General features: G+C 35.1%; 1 protein-coding gene across 1 annotated transcript in view; it reads right to left on the reverse strand.

Moving 5' to 3' along the window:
- The window catches only part of CTNNA2 (catenin alpha 2), a 1,353,633-nt gene that overhangs the window by 955,321 nt on the left and 373,080 nt on the right, over positions 1–25,232 (reverse strand). The window contains exon 6 of the mRNA XM_044659266.1: positions 13,076–13,279. Within this exon, the coding sequence (XP_044515201.1) occupies positions 13,076–13,279 (204 nt within the window). The remainder of the gene's footprint in view (positions 1–13,075; positions 13,280–25,232) is intronic.

Consider the following 25,232-nt stretch of genomic DNA (forward strand, 5'->3'; position numbering starts at 1 on the left):
AGGATTAGTGCATGCCACTGAGTAGTCTCCTCTGAAATCCTACATTCACAGACTGAATAATACCATGCTCAGCACTGCTTCCCAGGATATATTTTACTTGGTATTCCCTTCCAAGAGGATTTATTCCCATTCACGAGAAGAGAATCCATTTTAACCCAAGTTATATAAAACCCATTTTAAAACAGCCCATCTGTCTTCTCTATTGATTTGATCCCCTGGCTTTTTAGGTGACACTTTATAAAATGTTTTACTAAAATCCAGTTAGAATGTGTCTATTTTCTTTTGAACTACTCACTTCCTAAATTGTCTCTGAGAAACATCTCTATTTTCTAACTGGCAACATTTTTAGAGGAAGATATAGAGTCTGAGGGAAGACTCAATGCTTCAAAAGAACTAAAGAAGAAAAAGAGGACAGTGACAGGAAGAAAATACAAATAAATAATTTTATATGCCTAATTTTCCACCTCTAAACAACCTTTATGAGAATAATTTCCCATGTTTTGAAGTCATTCTCAATGAAGATATGAAAAAGAAATAGGCAGTTTTTCATAAAGGCAATGTAGAGGCACATTGTAGGCATACCTAGAAGGCAAGATTCCCAATTAATAAATGTGTGGGAGAAGCATTGTTTAATATCCATCTGATAAGCATATGATGAGAAAAAGAACTGGGCAACTTATGTAGTCAAAAGTTCATACAACTGATAAATCATGGACTAAGTTCTTTGAGGAGGATTTTCAAGATAGGCACTAATCTGTACCCTTGGAAATCATGCCACAACAAAAACCCTCTATTCTTTCTTTAAAGATACATCTGAAAAACAAGCATTTATTGATGACCTGGTAAGTGTTAGGCACACAGGTCAGAAGAGAGTGCCAAAAAGCAGTCAAAAGCCTTAAGGAGATGCCAACTTTACAATCTTAAATGATACACAGTGAAGATAATAGAACAAGACAAACAATATAAATGAACATAACAATGAGAAGAAAAAACACATTAAAAATAGCTGAATTCACATTAATTTCAATATAAAGATCATTTTAGATCAACAGATGAGAAAATTCACTTGCCTCCTTTTGGCAGGAAATTAGGGAGACTATGGAGGCAGAATGCTGCATACTTAACTTCAAAAAATAGCTTTTTCAACTCACTTTTAATAACTGTTATTTTTTGTTATGAGGTAAAAGTTATTGACTGTGTGTGTGTGTGTGTGTGTGTGTGTGTGTGTACATGCATGGGTGCTCTTTGTGTGTATATGTGTGTGTGTATTTCTGGGTTTGTGGAGTGGATTAGTTACCAAAGTATGTCAATTGTTCTTTCTCCCTCTTCACTGTCTTCTACATCTGCTTTCTTTCCAGATCAATGATCGTTATCTGAATTCTAGCTCTCATTACCCCATACCTGAACTAGTCTTCCCACCTCCAGTCTCTTCGTTTTATAATTTATCCTTCTTATTGCTGCCACAATAATCTTTCTAAATTACAAGTCTGGCCATGCCCATTGATCAAGTTTTTTTTTTTCCTTTCTGGGATAAAATACAAATCCATTACACTAGAGTACAAAACCTTCTATAGCCTAGATTTTACCTACTTTTCTGGCCTTATTTCATATTAATCATTCTATTGCTTTTTATATTCCAGACAAACTGGGCCATCTCCCATTTCTAGCTAGTTAGTATCTTATCCATGAATATTCATCTTCCTTATCTGCCCCTTTTTCAGTATCCACTCTATCTAAGAATAATAATCTAGAGGCATCACCTCATACTTTTCACCTGATAAAATCTTCTCCCTAGCTAAAATACTTTCTTCATAAACTTTCTTTAATAAATCACTTGGTAAAATAGCTAATTATGGCCACATCATATGCCTTTCCATTCTAAGTATAACTAGGCTTGCCAGTTTCTGATAGAATATAAAATCTTCAGAGAAAGGAATTATGTCATTTTTTGTCTCCACTTCCTAGAGGATAGAAGCAACTTAAAAATGTTTGTTTTATGGGATATTATTTGATAAAATTATAAATGGAGGTGTGTGTGTGTGTGTGTGTGTGTGTGCGTATTCTCATGAGGAGTAGAGTCTGAGTTCTAGACATACAATTTCCTGGAATTCAAAGACCATGACATTACTCTATGCATTAAGGAGATGTAAAATTATTGGTGGTAATAAGATGCCATTGACTGGAACACCAACTAATACCAGGTCTAATCTGATTAGCTGTTTTCCCCATTTCCAGGTAAATTAACTGAGACTCAGAGAAGCAGTTAGTGACTAATAACACAGCAGGAAAATTTCAGAGGCAACACTTAAATCCTGAGTCAAGGTCATTGAATTTAGATCTGGAAGGAAGCAAGGGTCATTTGAGCAGCTAGAAGGCAGAATGGGAATGTTCAAATTAGAGCCAGGGAGATCTACATTCAAATTCTGTCTCAAATACTTACTAAAGCTCATAACTGTATCTCAGTTTTCTCTTTTATAAAATAAGGCTATTACTATTTAATTTGCAGTGTTGTGAGGAAAAAAGAGATGGCACACATAAAATCCTTTAGAAAACTTAGAATGCAAAGTAAATGCTAGCTTTCATTAATATGTGGTCTTATTATTATATAGTCTAACTCCCTGTTACAGATGAGGAAATAAGGACCTGAAAAGTGAAGTAATATTGCCACAGTAATTACAGGTAGTAAATGGCAAAGCTGGGACTGGTGTCCCCATGTCATCTGACTAACACTCAATATCCTTTCCATTTCATCATAACTAATCTGATCAGACCTTTAGTGGCTGTTCCTTAAAATAGTGTCTTATCACCACCATTAATTCCAAATCTCCTTAATGCATAATGTCTTGTTGAATTCTCTGAAATGCTCCATGTAGAACTCATCCATTTTCTCTCATGAGCCACAAAGGGAAATCCTGGATGGTCAAGAATGACAGTCTTCTACTCTGCTCATGGAGAGTCCCTCAAAGCCTAGCTCCTCTAGGAAGAAGCATGCTTCAATCACAAGGGGATTTTTGATACATTAATGAATAAAATAAGTCTGGGTTGGTTAAATCCTTCTCACCAAATAACAGATCTGTTCCTTAGTAGACCATAAAGTACCTATATTAAGCAGGCTAATCTTATTATCAAATTCCCATCTGTTCCCATTCATCTTATTACAAGATGTTCTACTGATTTCCCAAAGAGCAGAATCATTCACAGGAGTCATAATGGGGATAAAAGATTATTACTAATAATAATAACCACAATAATAATATCTGACATTTATATAGCACTTCAATGTCTGCCAAATACTCTGAATACATTAATTCTTTTTCTCCCTAGAAAAACCTTGTGAGCGCCATTCATACCCCTGTTATATAGAAGAAAAATTGAAATAAAAAGTATAAATTTTCCAGATTCATAAATCTAATGAGTGTTTGAAACATGACTCAAACTCTGGTCTTCCTGACTCTACAACACACAGTACAAGGCACTAGTTTTGTGAGGCTAGTGGTCAAGAGCTGGTCCAACAGAGGAGTAAACAATCTCCTGAAGCCTTACCACAATGATTCAGATACAAAATAAGTTCCATCTCGGAAGAACAGATTTATAATGACAGTTTAGATAGACACTTCTCCAGTCTGTGGGCAGGGGCTAGAATTTAAAAGTCAATGGAGTTTGGCTTTTTAGGTATAAAACAGTGATTCCTAAAGTGGTGCCACCATCCCCTGGTGGGTGCTGCAGCGATCCAGGGAAGTGGTGATGGCCACAGATGCATTTATCTTTCCTATTAATTGCTATTAAAATTAAAAAAAATTAATTTACAGGGGGCTAAGTAATATTTTTTTTTCTGGAAAGGGGGCCATAGACCAAAAAGCTTGGGAACCACTGATAAAAGATGATATCAAACCTGTTTTGGAGTCAACAGGGTGTCAATGGCAAGTGGGGAGTGTAATAGGATTGTTAATTAAGAGTTAATTAAGAATTGATTAGAAAATAGAAAAATAGAGTTTATTGCAATAGATAAATACAGAAATTTGAGAGAGCTGGATTTCTTTAAGCCAAAATAGAATTTTCAAGAGATGATCCTAAGATATAAAAAGAAACTCTCAGAGGTTCTTGGGAAGGACAGTTAAGACCAATGGACTCATTCTAGGCCTGTCCTGACTCAAGAAACGCTCTCTCTTGGTCTGTCCTGACTCAAGGAAGGAGGTCCAAGGGTTTTTGGTTCAGAGAGTTGGAAGTTAGAGAAGATCTGGGGAATTTTCTACTTGAGAAATATCCAAGTAAGAAGGAAGGAAGGAGATTGTGGTGCAATATCATTGCTTTGCTATTGGTGGCAGAAGAGAGTAAAGCTGACTAGCTGTTGTCTCATCTAAACAGCAGGAAAGAAATCCAATCTTTTCTCACTGTGATAAGCTATATTTTTTTAGTTTTAGGGTAGAAAGTTAGAGCTGCGTTAATAGACAGATAGGAAGATAAATTAGCCTTGGTTTTTATCAAAGAGAAGCAAGTTCTAGAGAACCTTAAGTTGGGATTTGGGCATAGTTAGAAAATTAAGATTTAGGGTGAATACCATTCTTAATTGTTTCCTTTTTCTTAAATTTTAATACTTCCAATAAATAGTTCTTTATATAACCTGGCCTGAGCCAGAATTTTTTTACACTGCTTGGAAAGCCATCTTTCCCAATGGTCAACCAATAGCCTGTCTATACGGGACATAATTACTGGTAATACTATGCCAATAACAATAATTTATAAGGTTTAGAAAACCCTAACAACAAAAGGGAGATCTTGATGTATTCGTGAGGTCATCGTTAGAGCATGACTTCCACCTCATATATATCAGAATGCCTGAAAGGTTGGCATGAAAGAAGAAAGAGCAAAAGAATATAGAAAATAGAAAGAATCAAGAGTTCCAAGGAATATGCTATCATTATTTTTGCTTTTTTGTCTTGCTTGCTTTGTTTCCTTTGTTATTTATTTAGGTTATGAGAAGAAAAAAGTAGCCTTTGATCTCACAGTTTGTAGAAACTCAACTGATGTAATATATGAAACGAGTCAGCCATCGTTTCTTGAAACATCAGTTCTTTCCTTGAAATCTTCAGCCATTTTATAGGACATTAACCAAAAGTAATATTTGACATGGCCACTAGGCTGTTCCAAGCTTCAAGCAGCAAAGATGTCTTGTTCCCTTACTTGGGGGGGTTGGGGACTGAAATGCAAAGTTCTTGGTTTGCTCTTTGCATAGAGGAAGATGAATATTTACCATTTAGCCCTATACATCTTGTGCTCTGCTGGGCATGAAATGAGCTTTTTTCAGAGCCACCCTGAAATACCAGGAAGGGGAGAATGCAGAGATCAATAACCATATTGGTTGGTCTCTACTGTCCTAACAAAATCTACCAACCCAATGATTCAGCAGGCAACCTCTCCCAATAATTGTGTTTTTCTGACAAACTCAGACACTTGCATTTTCCTAGCTCATGAATGCAATATTCTATTCCCTGTCACATTGATTAACCTTCCATGATTCACAGCCACCTTTTCAAGAAAGAGTGAAATCTTTAAAAGAAAAATTAATGAAGGAAGAAAGTTAGAAAGCTAAATTTGGAACCTTATGTTGCCTTCATAATAGATTTTCCTTTTTTAAGTTCCTCTCTCACTTTAATTCAATAGTTTTCTTTTTTGCCAACAAGATGAGTGGCCCATAAAGTCTCACAGATAGTGTCATTTTCAGAATAGTTCTATATATTTGGGCAACATGATTTGCTTGGAAGGAAAATCTAGTGATATTATCTGTATTTTATAGTTTCTTTGCAATGTTTCTTACAGAGAGATTGGAATTCAGTACAGTAACTACAGGCTTATTTTGAAAACAAAACAAAGCAAATCACCATGATAATTGATGGTAGAAAGGTTAAGGAGATCAAGATGAGAGACCAGGTCCTTCCCTGTTCTACAGGTTAGACAGCTCTAAGAAAGTGAGCTCTACTAAGGGCAATTGGAAAAGTATAGATTCCTAATGCTTATAGTTTGATGTGACAGAATCAAAGAACAGAAACACCAAAAGAAGATATTGAATTCCATTCCCCTGCCCGTATTTCAAAGGCAAAAAAAATCTAAAAGGATTTTCCAGAGGAACTAAAATATCCCATTCAACAAATACATATTAAGCCTCTATTGCATGCAAGAATATAAAGGATGCAAAAGTAGAATGCATGGATTCTTGAGGATACAAAGATAAAATGTAAAACCTCCTTGCACCTAAAGAACTTACATTTTGGTGGGAGGTAAAAATATTAACTCAAATGAATCTAGTCCAAGAAAAATGCATGACAGAAAAAGCACTAAATAGGGGGAGGAGGGAAGGTTTTATAAGATAAGTAGCATATGAGTAAGACAAGGATTCTAAAGGAAGAGATGAGGAGGGATTGTGATCTAACCATTAATCACAATTGCATTTATGAACAGTGGTGGGAGATGAAATGGTAAATTTAGAGAACAGCTAAAATGTAGAATTAGAGCTTGTGAATGAGGACTTGTATAGAATAACATAATATAGAACATAATGTATAATTATAAAGGTAGATGAATACTAAAATATGGAGGATTTTTAGTGGCAGGTTAAAAAATGTTTTTAATTTATCTAACTAGCTGTGAGGAACCAATGGAAAATTATGAGTAAAGGAGTGATGGTCATCATGGAAGGAAATTGCTACCAAAAAGAAAGGGAAGAATTATGAAGTAGAAAGCTGGGTGGTGCAGGACATAGAGTATTTGAACACAGAGTCCATATGACATAAGTTTTAACCCTGTTTTAGATATTTACTGATATGTGACCCTTGGTAAATCAATTAACTTCCCTTAACCTCTGTTTATTCATCTGTAAAATGGAGATAGTAATAGCATCTTCCACTTACAGAACTGTTAATAGGATCAAATGAGATAACATTAGTAAAATCCTTCGTAAGCTTTAAAGCATTATATAAATGTTAGCTATTATTGCTGTTGTTAATAAAATTGACCTTCAGGCTCTGATTTTATGGAAAGAAACCTCTTTCAGAAGAAAAAAGAAATGATTTGCTATTCTACAAAAATGGTCTCATATTTATATAAAGAGAGTTTTACTAAATTAAAAGGGAAATGGAGAAAATATCAGAAGATGAGGAGGTAGAATTGGGGAGTTGGCAGGTGAGTGGAATGTGGCTTTAACTTGCCCATACGATTCAGTGAAGTTAAAAGCTTCCCTTGTCTGGCAGTCTTTACATGACAATTAGTGGTCTGTGAAAATAGAGACATGAAAAACAGCCAAATGCAATCTACATACCAGATAATAGATATAGGAAATTTTCCTATCTTCATCTTTTTTTCTGATCCTATGCATTTGAAGGGTTGGAAAAGGATAATGGGAAAGAAAGCATCTCTGGAGAAAAAGAAGAACACTAGAAAAGAGAATCCATGCGAATCTCCTCAAGTCTTAGAGCAATGGCATAGAGCTAAAGTCTCACGGCTGGCGTTGGCTGTTAAAATTGTGGAGGGGGTGACATGTAGCAGTGGGAAGGAGAGTGTGTATAGAAGTAGCAATCCTTGCAAATAGGCAGCAGCCTATGGAGACTGCAAAACTCTTACTTGCCACAAGAGGAGAGATCACAGCACATTCAGTCAATATGAATTTCCTTAGCCCTGCCCATTTTGATATCATGGGTTTGGGGAAACTGAGATGGAATCAATCAGGGTAGGGAAGGGAGAGGTAAGACATTGTACTCACCATACAAAGGGAGGCTAAGATGATGTGATGATATCTTTGAGGAACCTTTCTTATATTTCTCACCCCAGCTGTAAAGAGAAACTGGCACTTGAGACTAACACAATCAAAGGGAATGGGGAGATCTCATACTAGCACAGAATGGTAATATGCTTTGGGGAGAGAGCTTGGAGCCCAAAGTGTTTTGACTTCATGGTATTGAAGCAAAAGACCTCTGTATTCAGCCCTATGACTGGGCAGGGATGAGAGAGATAGAGACTCTGAGACACTATCCAAAGACTTCACCAAATTTGCTGTTGAGGAAATTTGCTGTGTTTGAGCAAAGCATACATGATGGAGTGGACCAGAAAGGAATTCCCTGAGGGTAGGAACATTGATTTGATTTTTTTTGTCTTTGGATACCTATTGCCTAGCTGTCCATTGCTTTGTTTTGCATACAGTCAGTGAAGTCAATTCAATTTAATTTTCCTGGAATGCCACACAGACAGGGATATATATCTACATCTCTCTGTCTCTGTCTCTGTCTCTTTCTGTCTCTGGTTATCTCTGTGTCTGTCTGTCTGTCCCTGTCTCCATCCATCTCCTCTCTCCATTCCTCTCTTGTTTCCTCCCTTCCTCCCTCTCTGTCTCTGTCTCCCTCCTTCCCTTTTCCCTCCCTCCATCCTTTCCCCTCCCCCCCCCCCGCCTCTTCCCTCCTCCCTTCTCCCACCTATCTGTTTGTGTGTGTGTTAGGACTGAGGGGGTTATAATATCCAATAGTGTCCTATGTCAACTAATTATCCTTGCTAACTAGATACTGATCTTAGTTGTTTCTCCCTACTGAAAAAATACAAATGCCATTAATGTCTTTCTTCAAAATTCCTGCACCCTGGGGTAAACTCCAAATTATGGCTTTGCTCATTAAATTTCTAAGTAATTATATTATAAAAGGCCTGTAAGTTTTAAGTTTTTTGTAGACATGAAGCCTAATGCCCCTAGGTGCTGAGTTAAAATGAAATATATCATAATGAATTAAATAAATTGTCTAGGGAGCTGATGGGATGACTTATTAGTGAGAATCCCCTCAAGATCTGGTCAGAATGAAAACAGTAAAGTCCTTTACTAATCATACTTAAGGAATAGGTAATAAGACTAAGGTGTCATGATCTTTTTTTTTCTTTTAGGTATTGTTGGACAACAACAGGAAAGAAAGTATGGGAAAAGGGCCTAGACAAAGGGTCACCCTTAAGTCATGGTATGAACAAAGGTCACTGTAATATTCTGGGGGGAAATGCTTGCCTGTCTCTTTTCCACTTTCCCTTCTGTTGGAAAATCAAAAGTAAGATAATTTTCTCTTACATAGCAACTACTTACATTACTCATATTATACCCAATTTACCTCCTAGTGAAAAGTCACATGATAAGGACTGGGTTAATTTGTTTTCCCTTTTTTTTAAAATAAAGACTTTCAAAAACATTAATTCACTCTGGGCATTAAAATCTACTTCAATGAAAACTTTTGAGATTAGGAAATCTTTCTTCAGTTGTAAAAGAACTCTTCATATTGGCCAGCATTTTCTACTTATAGTCCATGAATTATTCTTTGAGGGGATAATCACTGATCAAGATGGATTCAAGAAAATACTATTTTAAGGTACAAATTCCATTTTAAAAATATTCCCCACCCACCCTTTGTTCTTGCTCTATGAGCTTAAATAAATCAAGCTCCTCAGAGGACAAATGTCTCCAACTAATTAGACCAGGGGCTGGCAATTTCCTGGAGAAATCACACTTAATGGTATAATTTCAAAAGGAGGCAAATGTCCTGATCGCACAAGAAATACATTTCTAAGAAAAAAGCCAACCTTAAGACTAAACACTTTCTGAGAGATGGTAGAAATGGCCATCACCCATTATCAATCTGAAATTTTCATTTACACCTTCTTCCTCACACAGAAGTGGATGATCCTTTGGGCATCAGAACTGTTCTTCAGGTTGAGAGAATAATCTCAAAGGCTGCCCAAGAAATAGGCTATAAGTGTGCATCTTTAGGATTCCAGACTGTCAGGGCTGTGTGAGAAGTAGCCACATTCATCTAACATGAAAACATTCTAAGGGAAAGTTTAAATTAAGTGACAAATTTTAGAGAGAAGATAGAAAGAAATGTCCCTTGCTCCAACCTTCAATCTACAATGCAGCCTCACTCTCTAAAATAGATTAAGAATACAAATGGAAAAGTATCTTGTGTAAAGATGGAAGCTCCACCCACTACTCTCAAATCTGGATATTACATCTAATGTGGGAAAAATTATCAAAAAAACACTTTCCTTTCCACACACATTTAAAAATGGATATGAATGCAATGTGAATAGTCCATGGAATGTGAGGAAATCATGTCTACATTTAGTTTCACTTTTAATATTAAAACTTATTCTGTGAATTTAGATGGGATCCTGTTTTTTATTTTCATGCCTATTCTGGTCATTCTGTTCATCATAATTCTCCAGTAATGGAGGAAGCCTGGAAGTAGAGCTGCCCAATATACTTCTTTCTTTAGAATGCCACCCAGGCCAGCTGTTCCATTTCTCAGACCCTGTTTCTTGATTATTTCCTTACAAAAACTTTAAGTTGCATATTGATTCAATGATTTGTATGCAAAAGACATATATTGTATATGAAGAAAAATACAAAACATAGGCAGTAAACTCTATTATCCTTATAGGCCTTAAGAATGACCATTATTTTAAACCATAATTGTTCAGTCCTATTCACAGATTACCCACCATCAAGCCCATGTGTACTTAATGGATGAGTTTGAATGCACTACAACATAAAATAAATGAATTGTCCATTAGTTCACTTTGTAAAGAACAACTAAGGATGACTATGTATTAGTGAGTATCTTCTTCAATGCTAAGGCAATTGATATTAGTGCTTATGTAGGCATTTTCTTAATCTGGTGACTTAGATGATGGCTACAATTCTCATCCAGGAACATTAATGCTTAGAATTTAAAATCAAAATACTATTGGATACTTCCATGTTTACTTCTTTATTTTCAAGCCTTACCATAAAAGGAATTGACCTGCATCATTATTGTTACAATTGAGCAATTTGTTGATCATTTCTCTAAATTTAACATCAATAGATTTCCATTATCATTAAACTAATTATAACATTAGTATGACTGTTCTACATTGTACTTAGAAAGACTATAGAAATATGGAATGAAATCCATATTTTATGATACTTATTTGAATCATCAAAAACTTTTGCTCTTTTTTTTCTTTCCAAAGAAAGGACCAATGCAATCCCCTATCATATGGCTTTCAACATTAAAATGAAGTTCACAAGATGAGGAAATTCAAAAGTCCCCATCTCTACAAAGACCTAAGGTCCTTAGTACATTACGTCAAGACTTTCATTTCACTACATTCTGTAGATTTCAATCTGGAAGCATCATTCCCCCAAATCAGCTCCACTTTTACTCAGAAACTCAGATGAACAGGGCAGAAACATTCTCCAACCACCCCCTTCCTTCTTCCCATTTCCTATACATACACACACATTTACTTTACACTGAAAGTATTTACCTCAGGGCAAATAAATAAATGTAAGTCCCAGTGTCATCATTGGCAATAATTATTCCCTTAAAGACAAGAAATGATACTCTTATCAGTGAATAGGAATCAAAGATTCTCTTTCCGAGAGAAAGAGACCAGCCATCATCATTGTTATGTACACAGTTTGGATATTAAGCCACTGTTATCATAATTTGCCTTTTTGTGAGAAATCGGTGAAATCAGAAACAGGGATGGAAAAGTCCTGAGCTTGAGACATTTAAATCAATGTCTCTAACTGATCACAAAGAACATTTGCAGGCCAAACTAAGAAAAATAATTCTCCCATCCATCTAGGAACAAAGTGTTTCTGACGAACAGTCCATCAGTTACAATATTTTGTCATTCCATTCTTTGTACACTAAAAGCAAAATGAAAGCATTCAGGTCTTCTAAAAGTGCAGTATCTAACGAAATTCCTAGAGAGGCAGAGAGGAAACAATACCATGGTGCAGGAAGGCAAAATATTTTACAGAATTCATTTCCTATGACTTTCTGGAGAAAACCACATTTGTTGACTGGACAGGTATACTATTCTTTCATCTCTTTGCTTTATGCCCAGTCTCAATTCTCTCTATTTGCATGTTTTTCCTCTCCCAGGGCCCCTTAGGAGAATAAGAAAGAATAGTGACAATAGAAACTTGCTGGGACAATGAGGGTAGTGTCTGTGAAGTGTAAAGTTTCTCAGACTCTTTAAGAGTGAGATTTGTGAGAATAAAACTCAAAGCAACCCTGGATCTTGTTCTCAGAGAAGTGAGCTAGCCATTCACCTTGCTATTTCAGTTACCATTCTCCTGCCCTATGAAGAGAGGAAATACTGATATTTTCCACATCCATTTACTTTTTTGGGCCATTGAAACTCCCCAGAGTGGAGCCCATGTGAATCCTGGAAGATTTAGCTGTCTGAGGCAGAGCTACATCAGTTTGTACTGGCCACCACTATAACAGCAAGTCAGAGGACACAACCACAATTCAATGCCTTTCAAAGCCATCTCAATATCCCTCTGTTCTATAACACATCACCCTTTAACCTTGTCATTTTCTCTGCAGATATATGAGCGCTGTGTTTAAATTACTGTATTTTACAGCTATTGTGTGCAACATGACTACTAGATTCAGCCAATATCTATTTGAACATGTGGGCTATTCTCGGATACATACATGAAATTACATAAACTTAAAAGTGCTTCTTAGATGAATGCTAGGTAGACAACTACCAGAGCTATTATAAACTACAAAGGATCACAAACACTCCAACCATCCATTCATTTTAATTCTTAAAATAAATATCGATTACTTCAAGGACTACTAGAAAAATTCTAACCATTCTAAACAATATTGACTCTGTAAGTCTGTATAATGATGAACTAGGATACCCAGATATTTAGAGCAACAACCTACAATGACTACTTCAAGACTCTAATTTTCCATGTTTTACTGTCCAAAGTCACAATGAGATTATTAAGGCAAATACAATAAAGTTGAATCCAACTTCAACTAAGATTTTACTTTCCTTTGCATTCAGAAACAATATATCAAACCCTTCAAAGCTCTCCCTTGGGTTCTAATGGTTTTTATTACATGGTAACATCAATTTTGTGGTGTGTCCTACAGTTTTCTTCTTTGTTTTCTTTTAAATCAATTATTAGCACTTTAAGAAGTTCCATAAAACCACCACCAAACCAAAAAATCCACAAAGAAAAGAAATATAAAAGTACATGACTTACATTATTCATGTATTCACTGAGCAGATCCTGGAGGGCCTGTCGGACTGCATTACATTCGGCTACAATTCTCTCCCGACGGTCATCACGAGTACAAGAAGAATCCGCCATCAGTGCTGCCCCACTGATAATGCTCTCCAGCCTTTCTTCTAGAGATGGTCTGAATCGAGCCTCACTGAATGTCATGGGGTCTAAAATGATCTTGTTCTGGAAAATGAAAATGAAAATGAGCAGAGGGAAAAAGACCTTCTTCATAACAGATTCTAGGTAATAAAACAGGTGTTTCTATCTCATAGGAAAAGTTTGGGACAAGTAAATTTGTAACTTTCACTGGGTATTTTGGAAACTAAAGGAGAAAAAACAAGATTGCTCAGATCTCATGTTTAAGCACATTTCTAAAGAATCAAACAGTATATACTAGTTTTGAAAATACATTATTGGCAAAATATCAACAGGTGAGTTTTCTTATGAGTAAGTATCCCTAAAAACAAATTAAAAGAAAAAAGTAGTTGATCTTTTTAATGCATATGATACATTTAATAATTCCATAAATCTTTTATAGCTTAAATGATGAACCAACAATTAAATTTAAATCAGAGTTGCAGATCAAAGCACATCATCTTTCATTTTATTTTTTCATGAGTTTAGTATTGTACATGTAATATGTCATGTCACAACATGGGGAATATGAAAATATGTATTGCATGAAAGCACTGGTATAATCTATATCAGACCATTTATTGCCTCAGGGAAATGGGAGGAAGGAGGGAGGGAGGGAGAGAATCTGAATCTCAAAATGTCACAAAACAATTGTCAAAAATAGTTTCTACATGTAGTTGAAAAAAATAAAAGAAAAAATAATCTTAAATCAGAGGCAACTAACAAACTGAACTCATCATACTTAATCTCTTCAGGTTTAATTTACAACAATGAAATCTCAATTAAATGTCCCCAATCATAAACTGTATACATTATTTTATGTGTACCTTACATTCAGGTAAACAATTTCAAATCTTTGTTCTGCTGACTCTGTCTACCTATATATTCCAGTTTAGCTTTCTATAGATTAGGATTGTAGCACATGGGCCATTTGTGTTTATTTAAATTCACGGTCATAATCAAGGTCCTAAAACTGTATACTTTGAGAGGAAGACAACTTTATTGAATTTTGACTTACTTTTACTTCAAAAGAATAATGCCAAAAATAAAAAGAGAATGAACATATCTTGTTTTAAAACTTGGTCAATACATATCTTCGAATGATTAATCCAACACTTGGAGCAACAACATCATTTGTGTTAACGAGAGAATACATGGAAAGGAATTTTATCTCAAGTAAAAATGAGGAAAATCCAAATGAAATTCATGTTTTTTAGTCCATTGAAACTTAATAGTATATTCCAGAATCTCTGCATGCTCAGTGCTTTAGTTATTTTGCATTTGCTTTTTTTTTACTTATCAATGCAAAGAGGTAATACAATGTTTTAAACCTTTACCTTCCATCTCAGATCATAAGTGTGCATTGTTTCCAAGCAGAAGAGCAGTAAAGGTTAAACAACAGGAGTTAAGTGACTTGATCAGGGTCACATAGCTAAGAAGTGTCTGAGACCAGATTGGAACCTAGGACCTCCTATCTCTTGGCCTGGCTCTCCATCCACTGAGCCCATAGCTGCCCCAGGTAACATAGTTCTGACTGAAAAAAACTGTGGAGCCAAAGGAATTCCACTGAAATTTCCCAATTTCTATAAAAGGCACCACCATTCTACTAATTTCTGAGTTTATAATCTCAACATCAGTCTCAATTTCCAAGTCCCTCTCATCCCACTAATCCAATCTCTAGCAAAATCTTGTTTCTTCCTACATCACATCTCTAGCATTACATCTCTTCTCTACACTCATAGAGCCATTGAGCCCTCAGGAACTTGAACCTAGATTATCACAATGGGTTCTTCTTAATTGGTGTCCCAATTATCCTTTTTTTAATTTTTTTTATTTTAAACCCTTAACTTCTGTGTATTGACGTATAGGTGGAAGATTGGTAAGGGTAGGCAATGGGGGTCAAGTGACTTGCCCAGGGTCACACAGCTGGGAAGTGTCTGAGGCCGGATTTGAACCTAGGATCTCCTATCTCTAGGCCTGACTCTCAATCCACTGAGCTACCCAGCTGCCCCCCCCAATTATCTTTTAGTGAAGATGTGACTCCCACATACAATCAGCTCCAGTCACATTCTACTGCTTATCAGATAAAAAAATCAACTACTCTGTTTAGCTTTTAAAGCCCTTTATAACCTGGTCATAATCTTACTTTCCAGGTTAATTGGAAACTATTCCCTTTCCCTCACTCTGTGATACGACCAAACTTTTTTTCTCTCTGATTCCAACTCATAGCACTCCATTGCACATTTTCTTGCCTTTGCACTGTGTACTCCATTTCTGAAAGACACTCCTTTCTTACTTTTGCCTCATGGTGACTCTTTCTTTCACAGACAAAATTCCATTTTCTGCAGGAAGTATTTCCTGATCTTCCTAATTACTAGCATCCACCCTCCTAAACTACAGGATATCTAACTAATTTGCATAGTCTAATTATTCAGTTCCTGTTTATGACGTCTCTCTATGTAAACTTACTGTGTATAATGTAACCCTCTTCCAAGGAGGAAGTATTTTTTCCTATTATTGTAATTGAACTCTGAGGATCTCATTTACTGCCTGCTACTTAGCAGGTACTTAACATATATTTCTTGACTGACAGAAAATTCATATATTGTTTCTGCCTTTGTATCCTCATATCTGACAACAGTAGGAATTAAATAAGTGTACATTATATTCAATTGAATGTGCCCCAGATAATCCCCTAGTATTCTTTAAACAAAATGTTTCTTGTGTAATAATGTTAACTCTGCCTGTCAACTTGAGCACTGGACCTGGAATCAGGAAGCCCAGAGTTCAGATCTGGCCTCTGACACTTACTAGCTATGTAACCCTGAGAAAGCCACTTTACCTCTATTTGCCTCAGTTTCTTCATCAATAAAAGAGGAATAGAAATAGCACCTGCCACAGAGGGTTGTTCTGAAGAATAAGTGAGATGATATTTGTAAAGCCCTTAACAGTCTGGCACATTGTAAGTACTATATAAATGTAAGCTATTATTATATTATTTTTGAATCATCATAGTCCCTTATAATATTTCATTATTGTTCTCTTATAGCAGACTGTTCCTACTTAGCTCTATTTGGATGTTTAACCATGGTGGAGAGGTAAGCTTTGGTTCTAAAAGGCCATTAAACCTTGACACTTCCTGAATCCTTCCTGAATCCTGAAAATGACTTCCTTTAGATAAACAGGAACTGCCATAGAGATATTATGGAGACAATTACAAAAATGTTAAGGACTCTAAACTTAGAGAGTTGCCTAAATATAAAATAAATTAGGTGACTCATCTTTGCTTATTCAAACTAGTCAGTCATTAAATCACCAGCCATTCTTATGTGATTCCTTGGTGGCAGATACTGGCTAAGTGCTGTGATTTCAAAATCAAGCACAGGAATAAACAGTCTCTTCCCTCAATAAGCTTACATTTTAATGGGAAAAACAAAATGAAAAAGGAAGACGAATGAAAGGGTGTGGGATAAATCAGTAGACAAAGCTAAGGAAGGAGAGCATTTTAGGAATGGGGACAGACACAGAAAATGCCTCGAGTTCAAGAGAGGATGGGTCTTATTTGTAGAAAAGCCTAAGGAGATCATTGTCCCTGGATTGATGAGTACATGTCAGGGAATAAAGTATAAAAAAGTTGGAAAGATAGAAACAACTAGAGAAGGAAGATGTTCAAATGCCATCAGAGTATTTGCATTTGATCCTGGAGGTGATAGGGAGCCATTGAAGTTACTAGATGGGGGTGGGCTACAGGATCAGAACTGCACTTCAACAATATTGCTTTAGTGGCTGAATGGATTGTACTATGGAGAGACTTGGTGCAAACAAGATCTGCCACCAGGTGTTTGCAATAATCCGAGGGCCTATAGAGTTAGTCCAGCATCAGAGGATAAAAGGGGATGTATTTGAGAGATGTTTCAAAGGAAACATTGATAGATTTTGGCAAAAGATTGGATGTGGAGGAAGGGGTTAAATAAGGTGGAATTGAGAATCACAACAAGATGGTAAGTCTGAGGAATTGGGATGATGATTTTGCCCTCTAGAGAAATTGGAAATTTAGAAGAGAGGGAACATTTGGGAGAAAATAATGAGTTTGATTTTGAACATGATGAGTTTAACTTGACTACTGGACATCCAGTTTAAAATGTCTGAAACCAGGAGAGAGATTAGGGCAGACTAGGTAGGACTGAAAATCATTGGCACAGAGATAATAATTAACACCACTGGAACTGATGAGCTCACCAAGTGAGATAGTACAGAGAGAAGAGAGGAGGACACAGAAAAGAACCCTCAATTCTCTATCTCTCATTTACTACCTTGGTAACTGTAAGCAAGTCACTTAATTGGTGTGGCCTCAGTTTTTTCATCCATAGAATGAAGAAACTGAATGAAATGGATTCTATGAGCTCTTTCAGCTTTGCATCTATACCTCTATGCTCTAATTTAATGAGCTTCTGATACTATATATAATTTGATTTATAATGTAATTAGTACTTAATAAATGCTTATTGATTGATTCATTATATGATCCTTTGAATACTTACATTCATAGTCTAATTATCACCTTACAAACTTTTTCATTTTATAATTCTATGAATTTATGTCCCTATGCATTATTAGATTTATCAGTCTAAATATGTTATTGCATGTGTTAAGGGAAAAAATATGGGTGGGTGTATTTGTGTCATTAAGTATAATGTAGTTATACTTAATGACACAATGATCTATACAGTAGATCAGGCAGAATGGTAGATTCAAAGAAACAAAAGCTCCTGGCATATGTGTCATTCAAATTTGAAGTGGAAAGATGAGTTTAAGTTGCCCACTGGATATCCAGTTTGAAAATTCCAAGATTAGCTGACTTGAGATTCATGGGCAAAGAGAATTCCATGGGAGCTGATGAGCTCAACAAGTGAGGAAGCATAGAGGAAGATAAGAAGAGAACTCTGAGCTTCTACTTCCTATTTTTTACAGCCAGGAATCAGAGAATGACATGGGACTATCTAAATTGCCAAAATGAATGAAGGTAAAAATATTATAGAAAATTCAGAGGAAAGAGAGAACAGTGTGTGCCACAGTATGGTCAACGAACACCAATGGTAAAAGAAGGATGTGATCTAAGGCTAATAGATTTGGATAGGAAGGAAAAGCAAAGAAGGATGGCATTTCTAAATAAAGGAGTTCTTCTCAATTTGCAGTCCATGTTCCTTCACTCTTTCAGGGAACTTGTCAGGGCAAAACTATTTTCATCATAATCCTCAGACATAATTTGACAATTAAAATGCTCCTTTCTTTTCCTACTACATATCTGTGTGAAGCTGGGTTTTCTTTATATACTTCAACCCAAACAGCTTATCTTAATAGATTGAATGCACAAGCAGATAGGAGGATCCAGCTGTTTTCTAATAAGCTAGGCATTAAAGAAATTTGCAAAAAAAATTATAGTCATGTCACTCTTCTTATTAATTTTTGTTATCTGGAAAATATAGCAATTTTCATAAAATATGTCATGCCAGTATGCAATGCTAAATATTGTTATTTGAAATGAATTAATGGATATTTTAAAATCAATCTTTTTTCACTTCTAACATTGTAAATATCAATAGATTTTACATATAAAAATGCTCTGGGGTTTTCAACAACTGTTGGAAAAAAGAAAAAATATAAATGAAGGCAGAGAGGGGAAAAGGGGATATGTGTGTTTGTTGAGGGAGGAGAGAAAGGTAATGAAAACTGATTATTTTGTAGAATATATTTGGGAGAAGTTGGACATAAAGAATAGGTTTACTCCTGCCGACCCCCTTAGAAGATTGCATGGGACCCTGAATCTGAGAATCTTGCTATTATTTCTTCTTGAATACATGAAATTATAGAACAATATGTTTTCTAATATTTTTGAAGTAGTAAAATGGAAATCAGAGTAAGAACACAATTTTCAGAATTTTAAGTAAAAGTCACTATGTCTCAGTTTGGTTTTTTTTAGGGGTGTGGCATGTCATTCAGTAGTATTTATATTTGCTATGAGATATCTAAATCTGGCTATATATTTTATGAGGATATATATGCATTTATACTTTTAGATACATGTATATAATGATATATAGATACATGTATATACATATATATCCATTTAGAGGTTAATATAGACATATTTGATAGATATAGTGATAAAGAGATACATAAAGAGATATTCTAGGAAAATCACTATTGATTAATCATAGTAAGTCAGCGTACATTTAGGTCTTCTTTGAAAATATTCTCTCAAAGATGGATTGGTGGATAACAATAATAGGTGACTTTTATGTATATCATTTTATATTGATGAAACAATCTTAAAATATTATTAACATTTAATACCTATAAATTACCCTTTCAGTTAGGTACTATATGAATTTTTATTCCCAATTTGCAGATGAGGAACCTGGGAATGAGAGTTAAAAGAAAAGTCATTGTAGTACAGTGAAAATGCAATGAGTTGGAGTCTACAATCTAGGTACAAATCTGCTCCACAGTTTCTGTAATGACTCTTGGCAAGTGACTGTAGCCCTCAGTTTTCTCATTAATAAAAGGAAAGAAGTAGACTATCTGGCATTTCAGGTCCCTTAAAACTCTAAATTATGTCCAAGGTCACATATTGGTGATTTTTAAAACTGGGTCTCCAATTCAGGTTTCTCTCAATTCTGAGTACAACACTTTTCACTATTTAGCACTTCCTCTATATTTCTTATGAATCTGACAATGATGCACTGTGATCATTTGTTAATAAACAACAAAGAAATAGAAGAGAAAATAAAAGGATCAATATTAATCAGGTTCTAATAATCTCATACAATTTTTGAAACCAGAAGATGAAAACCAAAACAAATCTTCTGAGAAACATTTAAATAAATCATCCTAAGCAAAGCTGTATACTATGAGATGACTCAGTGGTCCCTAAATAAAGAGGGAATGCAGTTATTGAAATGAAGAGCAAAAAGCACCCAACAGATAAGTTTCAGATAAGGCTCAAGGGTCCTGGAGAATCTTTTAATAACTGTGTATTATATAAATCACAGTATTAACAAAAGGGCCAAGCATAAGTCAGCATCTAAGGACAAAACTAGTACTGAGAGATTCATATGCAAAATATGAAGCTAATTCAAATGTATTACTTATCTAATTAATAAAAAACAAAAACACAGTTGGCTGACATCCAATTATTTTTTTTAAATAAGCATATTTATCATACATTTTCATATGTTGTAAAAAAAGAGTCTAACTTAGGTCGTAATAATTTTAAATGGGATTTATTCATTCAGACAATAAGTATCTATTTAGCATCTACTTTGTACCAGGGTGTTGGGAATATGAAGAAATAAACCAAAATTATCCCTCCTCCTGAAAGATTTACATAGTATTTGAGGGTTAGGAAAGATGAAGAGCTTATACACTGAGCCAATATAAATTATATCTGAAGGAGATATGAAATAATAGGTTTTAATGAAGCAGTAAAACTGGGAGGGGTTGCTATTGGAGGAGATATGGAGCTATAGTTTCTGCATAATTACTGATGTTGACCTAGTAATACTTTTATCATATTTTTTCCATTTGTAAAGTTTCATTAATTGACTTGTTATTCCCTAAGAATCATCTTCATATTTATCATTATTCACAAAGATAAAAATAAAAAGCTAAAATAAATAAGAATAATCATACTTCTGGATATAAATGATAAAGTGATAGGACTGATTTTTATATATGTATATGAAAATCTTTATTTTCCTACCTCCTCTCCCTTCCCCCTTCCTTTCTCCCTTCCTTCCTCCTTTCCTTCTCTCCTCTCCTTCCTTTCTTCCTTACTTCTTCCTTCCTTCCTTCCTCATTTCCTTCCTTCCCTCCTTCCTTCCTTCCTTCCTTCCTTCCTTCCTTGTAGGGTCACACTAGCTATCAAAGAAGAGCCTTCCAAAGAACAATCAGATGAAATGGTTTCTTTACTGATATTCTACTGATCATTTTGTCATAAATTTGGCATGGGTAGGGAAATGGTTATCCAAAGGTCAAATAATCTGATTTAATAGCTTTTTTTTAAAAATAAAGACCGTACAAAGTTACCACAATTTCAAATAATATATGTTACAATGAAGTAGATAACACCAAAACTATAATGGAAATAGTTTGATTGTTTAAGAACTCAGAAGGAATGTAAGAATTTTGTATGTCAACAATCATCTTTAAACTTAAGTATGTGGGAACATCAAATTTACTACAAACAATAAAATACTATTTCATTTGTAGCTCTACTACAGACTGAAGTTACAGTTCACTATAAGGCACACTGTTAAGTATAGTAAAAGGAAGACCAGAAAGTATCTTGAGTATAATAAATAGAAACTTATTTGTAAAGTCAGCTTTGAAAAGCTTTCATATTTCACTTGGAAAGTGCACATAAGCATTGTGCTGTTGAAACTGAATAAAAGTAACATTGCTACTCCATCCTATTGGTAATATAAGTATTAATTATTCATAATAAAATAGGGAAATATTTTTAAACCTACAAAAAGATACAAATTGGAAATCAAACAATAAATTAATAAAAATGGAATATCCTTGTAGGACTGAGACTGCAGGCATGAGAGAAGTCTTATGTGAAAACTGTCCCTTGGAAATTGTATGTATGAGGTCTAAACAAGGATTGTAGATGAATGAGTATGAGGAGTTTAGATGTTATCACCAAGTTTTATTTAGTTAGGAGAATTTTAAAAAGTAGAATATAATATAATTTATTTATTTATTTATTTATTGATTGATTGATTAAAAAAACATTACCTTCCATCTTAGAATCAATCCTGGGCATTGGTTCTAAGGCAGAAAAGCAGTAAGGGGATTAAGTGACTTGCCCAGTGTCATACATCTAGGAAATGTCTGAGGCTAGATTTGAACCTAGGACCTTCCATCTCTGGGCCTGACTCTTAATCCACTGAACTACCCAGCTGTACCCAAGAATATAATATTGATCCAAGCCATATACCAGATTCCACAGAGTAGGTACAAGAGATGTTTCTCTTTCCTTCTCCTAACTTCCTAAAACCTTGTGGTGGCATCTGAGTCCTTTATTCTCACTCCCCCATACCCAAATATGTTGCAAAGGCCTGTTCAATTCACCTTTGCAACATCTCTAATTACATTCCTTTCTCCCTTCTAACATTCCCATCATTCTTGTGAAGACCCTCATCACCTTATACCTTGATTATTGCAATGGAGTGCTGGTGGGCCTACATGCCTCAACTCTTTCCTCAATGTAATTCATTTTCCCATTCAGTCACTAAAGTATTTTTTATTAAAATCTAGGTTCAATCATGTCAACACTACCTCTCTAGACCTGACTCAATAAACTCCAAGGACTTCCTACTGACTCCAGGAGCAAATACAGAATGCTCTGTTTGGTATTCAAAGTCCTCCATAACCCAGCCCTCCTACATTCCCATCCTTCTTGTACCTTACTCCCCAACACTACCCTTTGATCCAGTGACAGCACTCTCCTGACTCTCTAATGAATAAGAGACTCTCTCAGCTCCAGGGGTTTTCTCTCCCATGCCTGGAATAATTTCCCTCCTCTGCTCTGACTACATGTCAACTGGATACCTTTGAGTATGAACCAAAATCCCACCTTTTACTTACCCTTTTTATTTACACCTTCTCTTACCCTTCTTAATTCCAGTGCTTTTTGTCTTTTAATTATTTCTTCTAAATCCCCAATATAGATTGTTTTGTACATAGTTGATTGATTCATGTCTCTTCCATTAGATTCTGATTTCCTTTAAGGCAGGGATTCATACTTTTCCTCTTTTTGTATTCTCAGAACTTAGCACATTACTTGGCACACAGCAGGTATTTAATAAATGTTTATTGTGGTCATTTGCCCTTAGTTTTCAAAGAGGACCAATAACATTATGGGTGATGTGACTGGATTTAAGTGAGACAGAGGCACATAACATCCTCAGCCTCACTTTCTTTTCTAGAATCATTGAAGTCCAGTGGAAATACTAAGGTCAGGATGACAGGCAATAACTCGGGATGAAGTAAGTGACCTTGTTATCTTTGGTCTAACCAAGTTTAAAGAGCTCCTCAGTGCCTGCTTCAGCTGCCTTCACGGTCATTGGAACAAACTATTCTCATCTGTCCCTTCTGCCAGGGGAAAACTACAAATGTTTCAGTTTGATATCCTTCTAATTTACCTATGGATTTGTGGACTATTGGTTATGCTCAAACTGATGTAGCCCTTCTGGTTAGATGGTTTTATCAAAAGTGTGACTGCTGAGCATGCTATAGCTTCTTGGAGTTATGGATAAGAGTTGAGTAATAGGTAGACACCAACAATAGATGATCAGTCCTGTAAAGGATTCAACTATCCCTCACACCAATGGTACTAGTCCTCCTGGAACACCCCATACACCACAACATAATAAATGTTTATTGAATGAATGAATGATTGAATGGGTGAATGGTTCAATCTCACATCACCAAATGCTTATTAGGTGTTTCCAAATGAAGATTCTATACACAACTCAAACTGAATCTGCACTAAATAAATATTGATATTTTTCTGATTCCACCATCTATCAAGCTTCCCTAATTATTTTTAGGGTATCATCATTTTTCTAGTCTCCCATGTCTATAAACTTGGTGTCATATTTTTTTAACCTCTGTAGCAACAATTCTTGTATCAAAACTTGCATCTGACTACACTTGCACCACTTTATTTTACCAGAGTTATTACAATGACCTCCTAGAAGATCTCTTATTTGTGAATCTTCCCCTATTCTAATAAACCCACCATGCATCTGCCAGATGATCTTCCTTAAGGCCAATTTGTCAATACACATTTATTAAACACTTACTATTGTCAAGTACCTAGCTAAGGAGAAATATGATTATGATATTCTTCTATGTTTTATCCCCCTTTAGGATAGCTAGTTGGCACATTAAATACAGTGCAGGCCTAGGGTCACGAAGACTTTATCTTCCTGAATTTAGACACATTAGCTCTGCAACCCTGGGTAAGTCACTTTTTCCTGTTTGCCTCAGTTTCCTTATCTGTAAAATGAATTAAAGAAGGAAATGGAAAAGTATACTAGCTTTTTGCAAAGAAAACTCCAAGTGAGCTCACAAAGAGTTTAACACAACTGAAAACAACTGAACAAAAACATTTTCCCATTTAGTGCCTAAGATAAAATATATATTATTTGGTTTCATTTTTAAACCTATTTATAAACTGACCTCGATATGATAGATAGATAGATAGATAGATAGATAGATAGAAATACATATTTATGTAATAAATATGTAGTATAATGGATTTTTATATAATGGATTTGTAGATATAGATCAATCTATAGATATACAAATATATTTATATCTATAGAAATATATAAATAGATGTAAAGACATTGATATAGAAATATAGGTCTATTTCTGTCTCCTAATCTATCATCTACCTCTACATCTATCTATGTCAATCATTTTATCTATAAATAGACATAGTTAGAGATATATTACCTATATTTCTGTTCACTGCAGTATAGTCAAAAAGGTCTTCTCTCTTGCCTTTATATAAAATAAAATATGTCATGACTCCATGTTTGTACAGTATCGATCACTGATGCCTGGAATGTATTCCATCTTGACTTCCATTTCAAAGAATCTCTCTGTTCTTTCTAGGCATAGTTTGCACATGATCTCTGACTTGACAGACCTTTCTTGATTCTCCTCCTTTCTCTCCAACAATGGCTAGTGTCTACCTTTCCTAACTCTAACAATTAACAATGGTTTTACTTATTTTGTATACATTGTAAATATGGTTATTTGTACACATATAATTTCCTTCAAAAGACTGGTATCTCTTTGAGGGCAGGGGCTACTTCATTTTTCACTCTGAGTCCTCAGAATTATACTGTGATTTAGTACTCAATGATGATTTCTTATTGATTGATTAAGTCATTAAACTCAGACATAAAGAAAACTTGGG

Source organism: Gracilinanus agilis, chromosome 2 (genome assembly GCF_016433145.1).
Source record: "Gracilinanus agilis isolate LMUSP501 chromosome 2, AgileGrace, whole genome shotgun sequence".
Lineage (NCBI taxonomy): Eukaryota > Metazoa > Chordata > Mammalia > Didelphimorphia > Didelphidae > Gracilinanus > Gracilinanus agilis.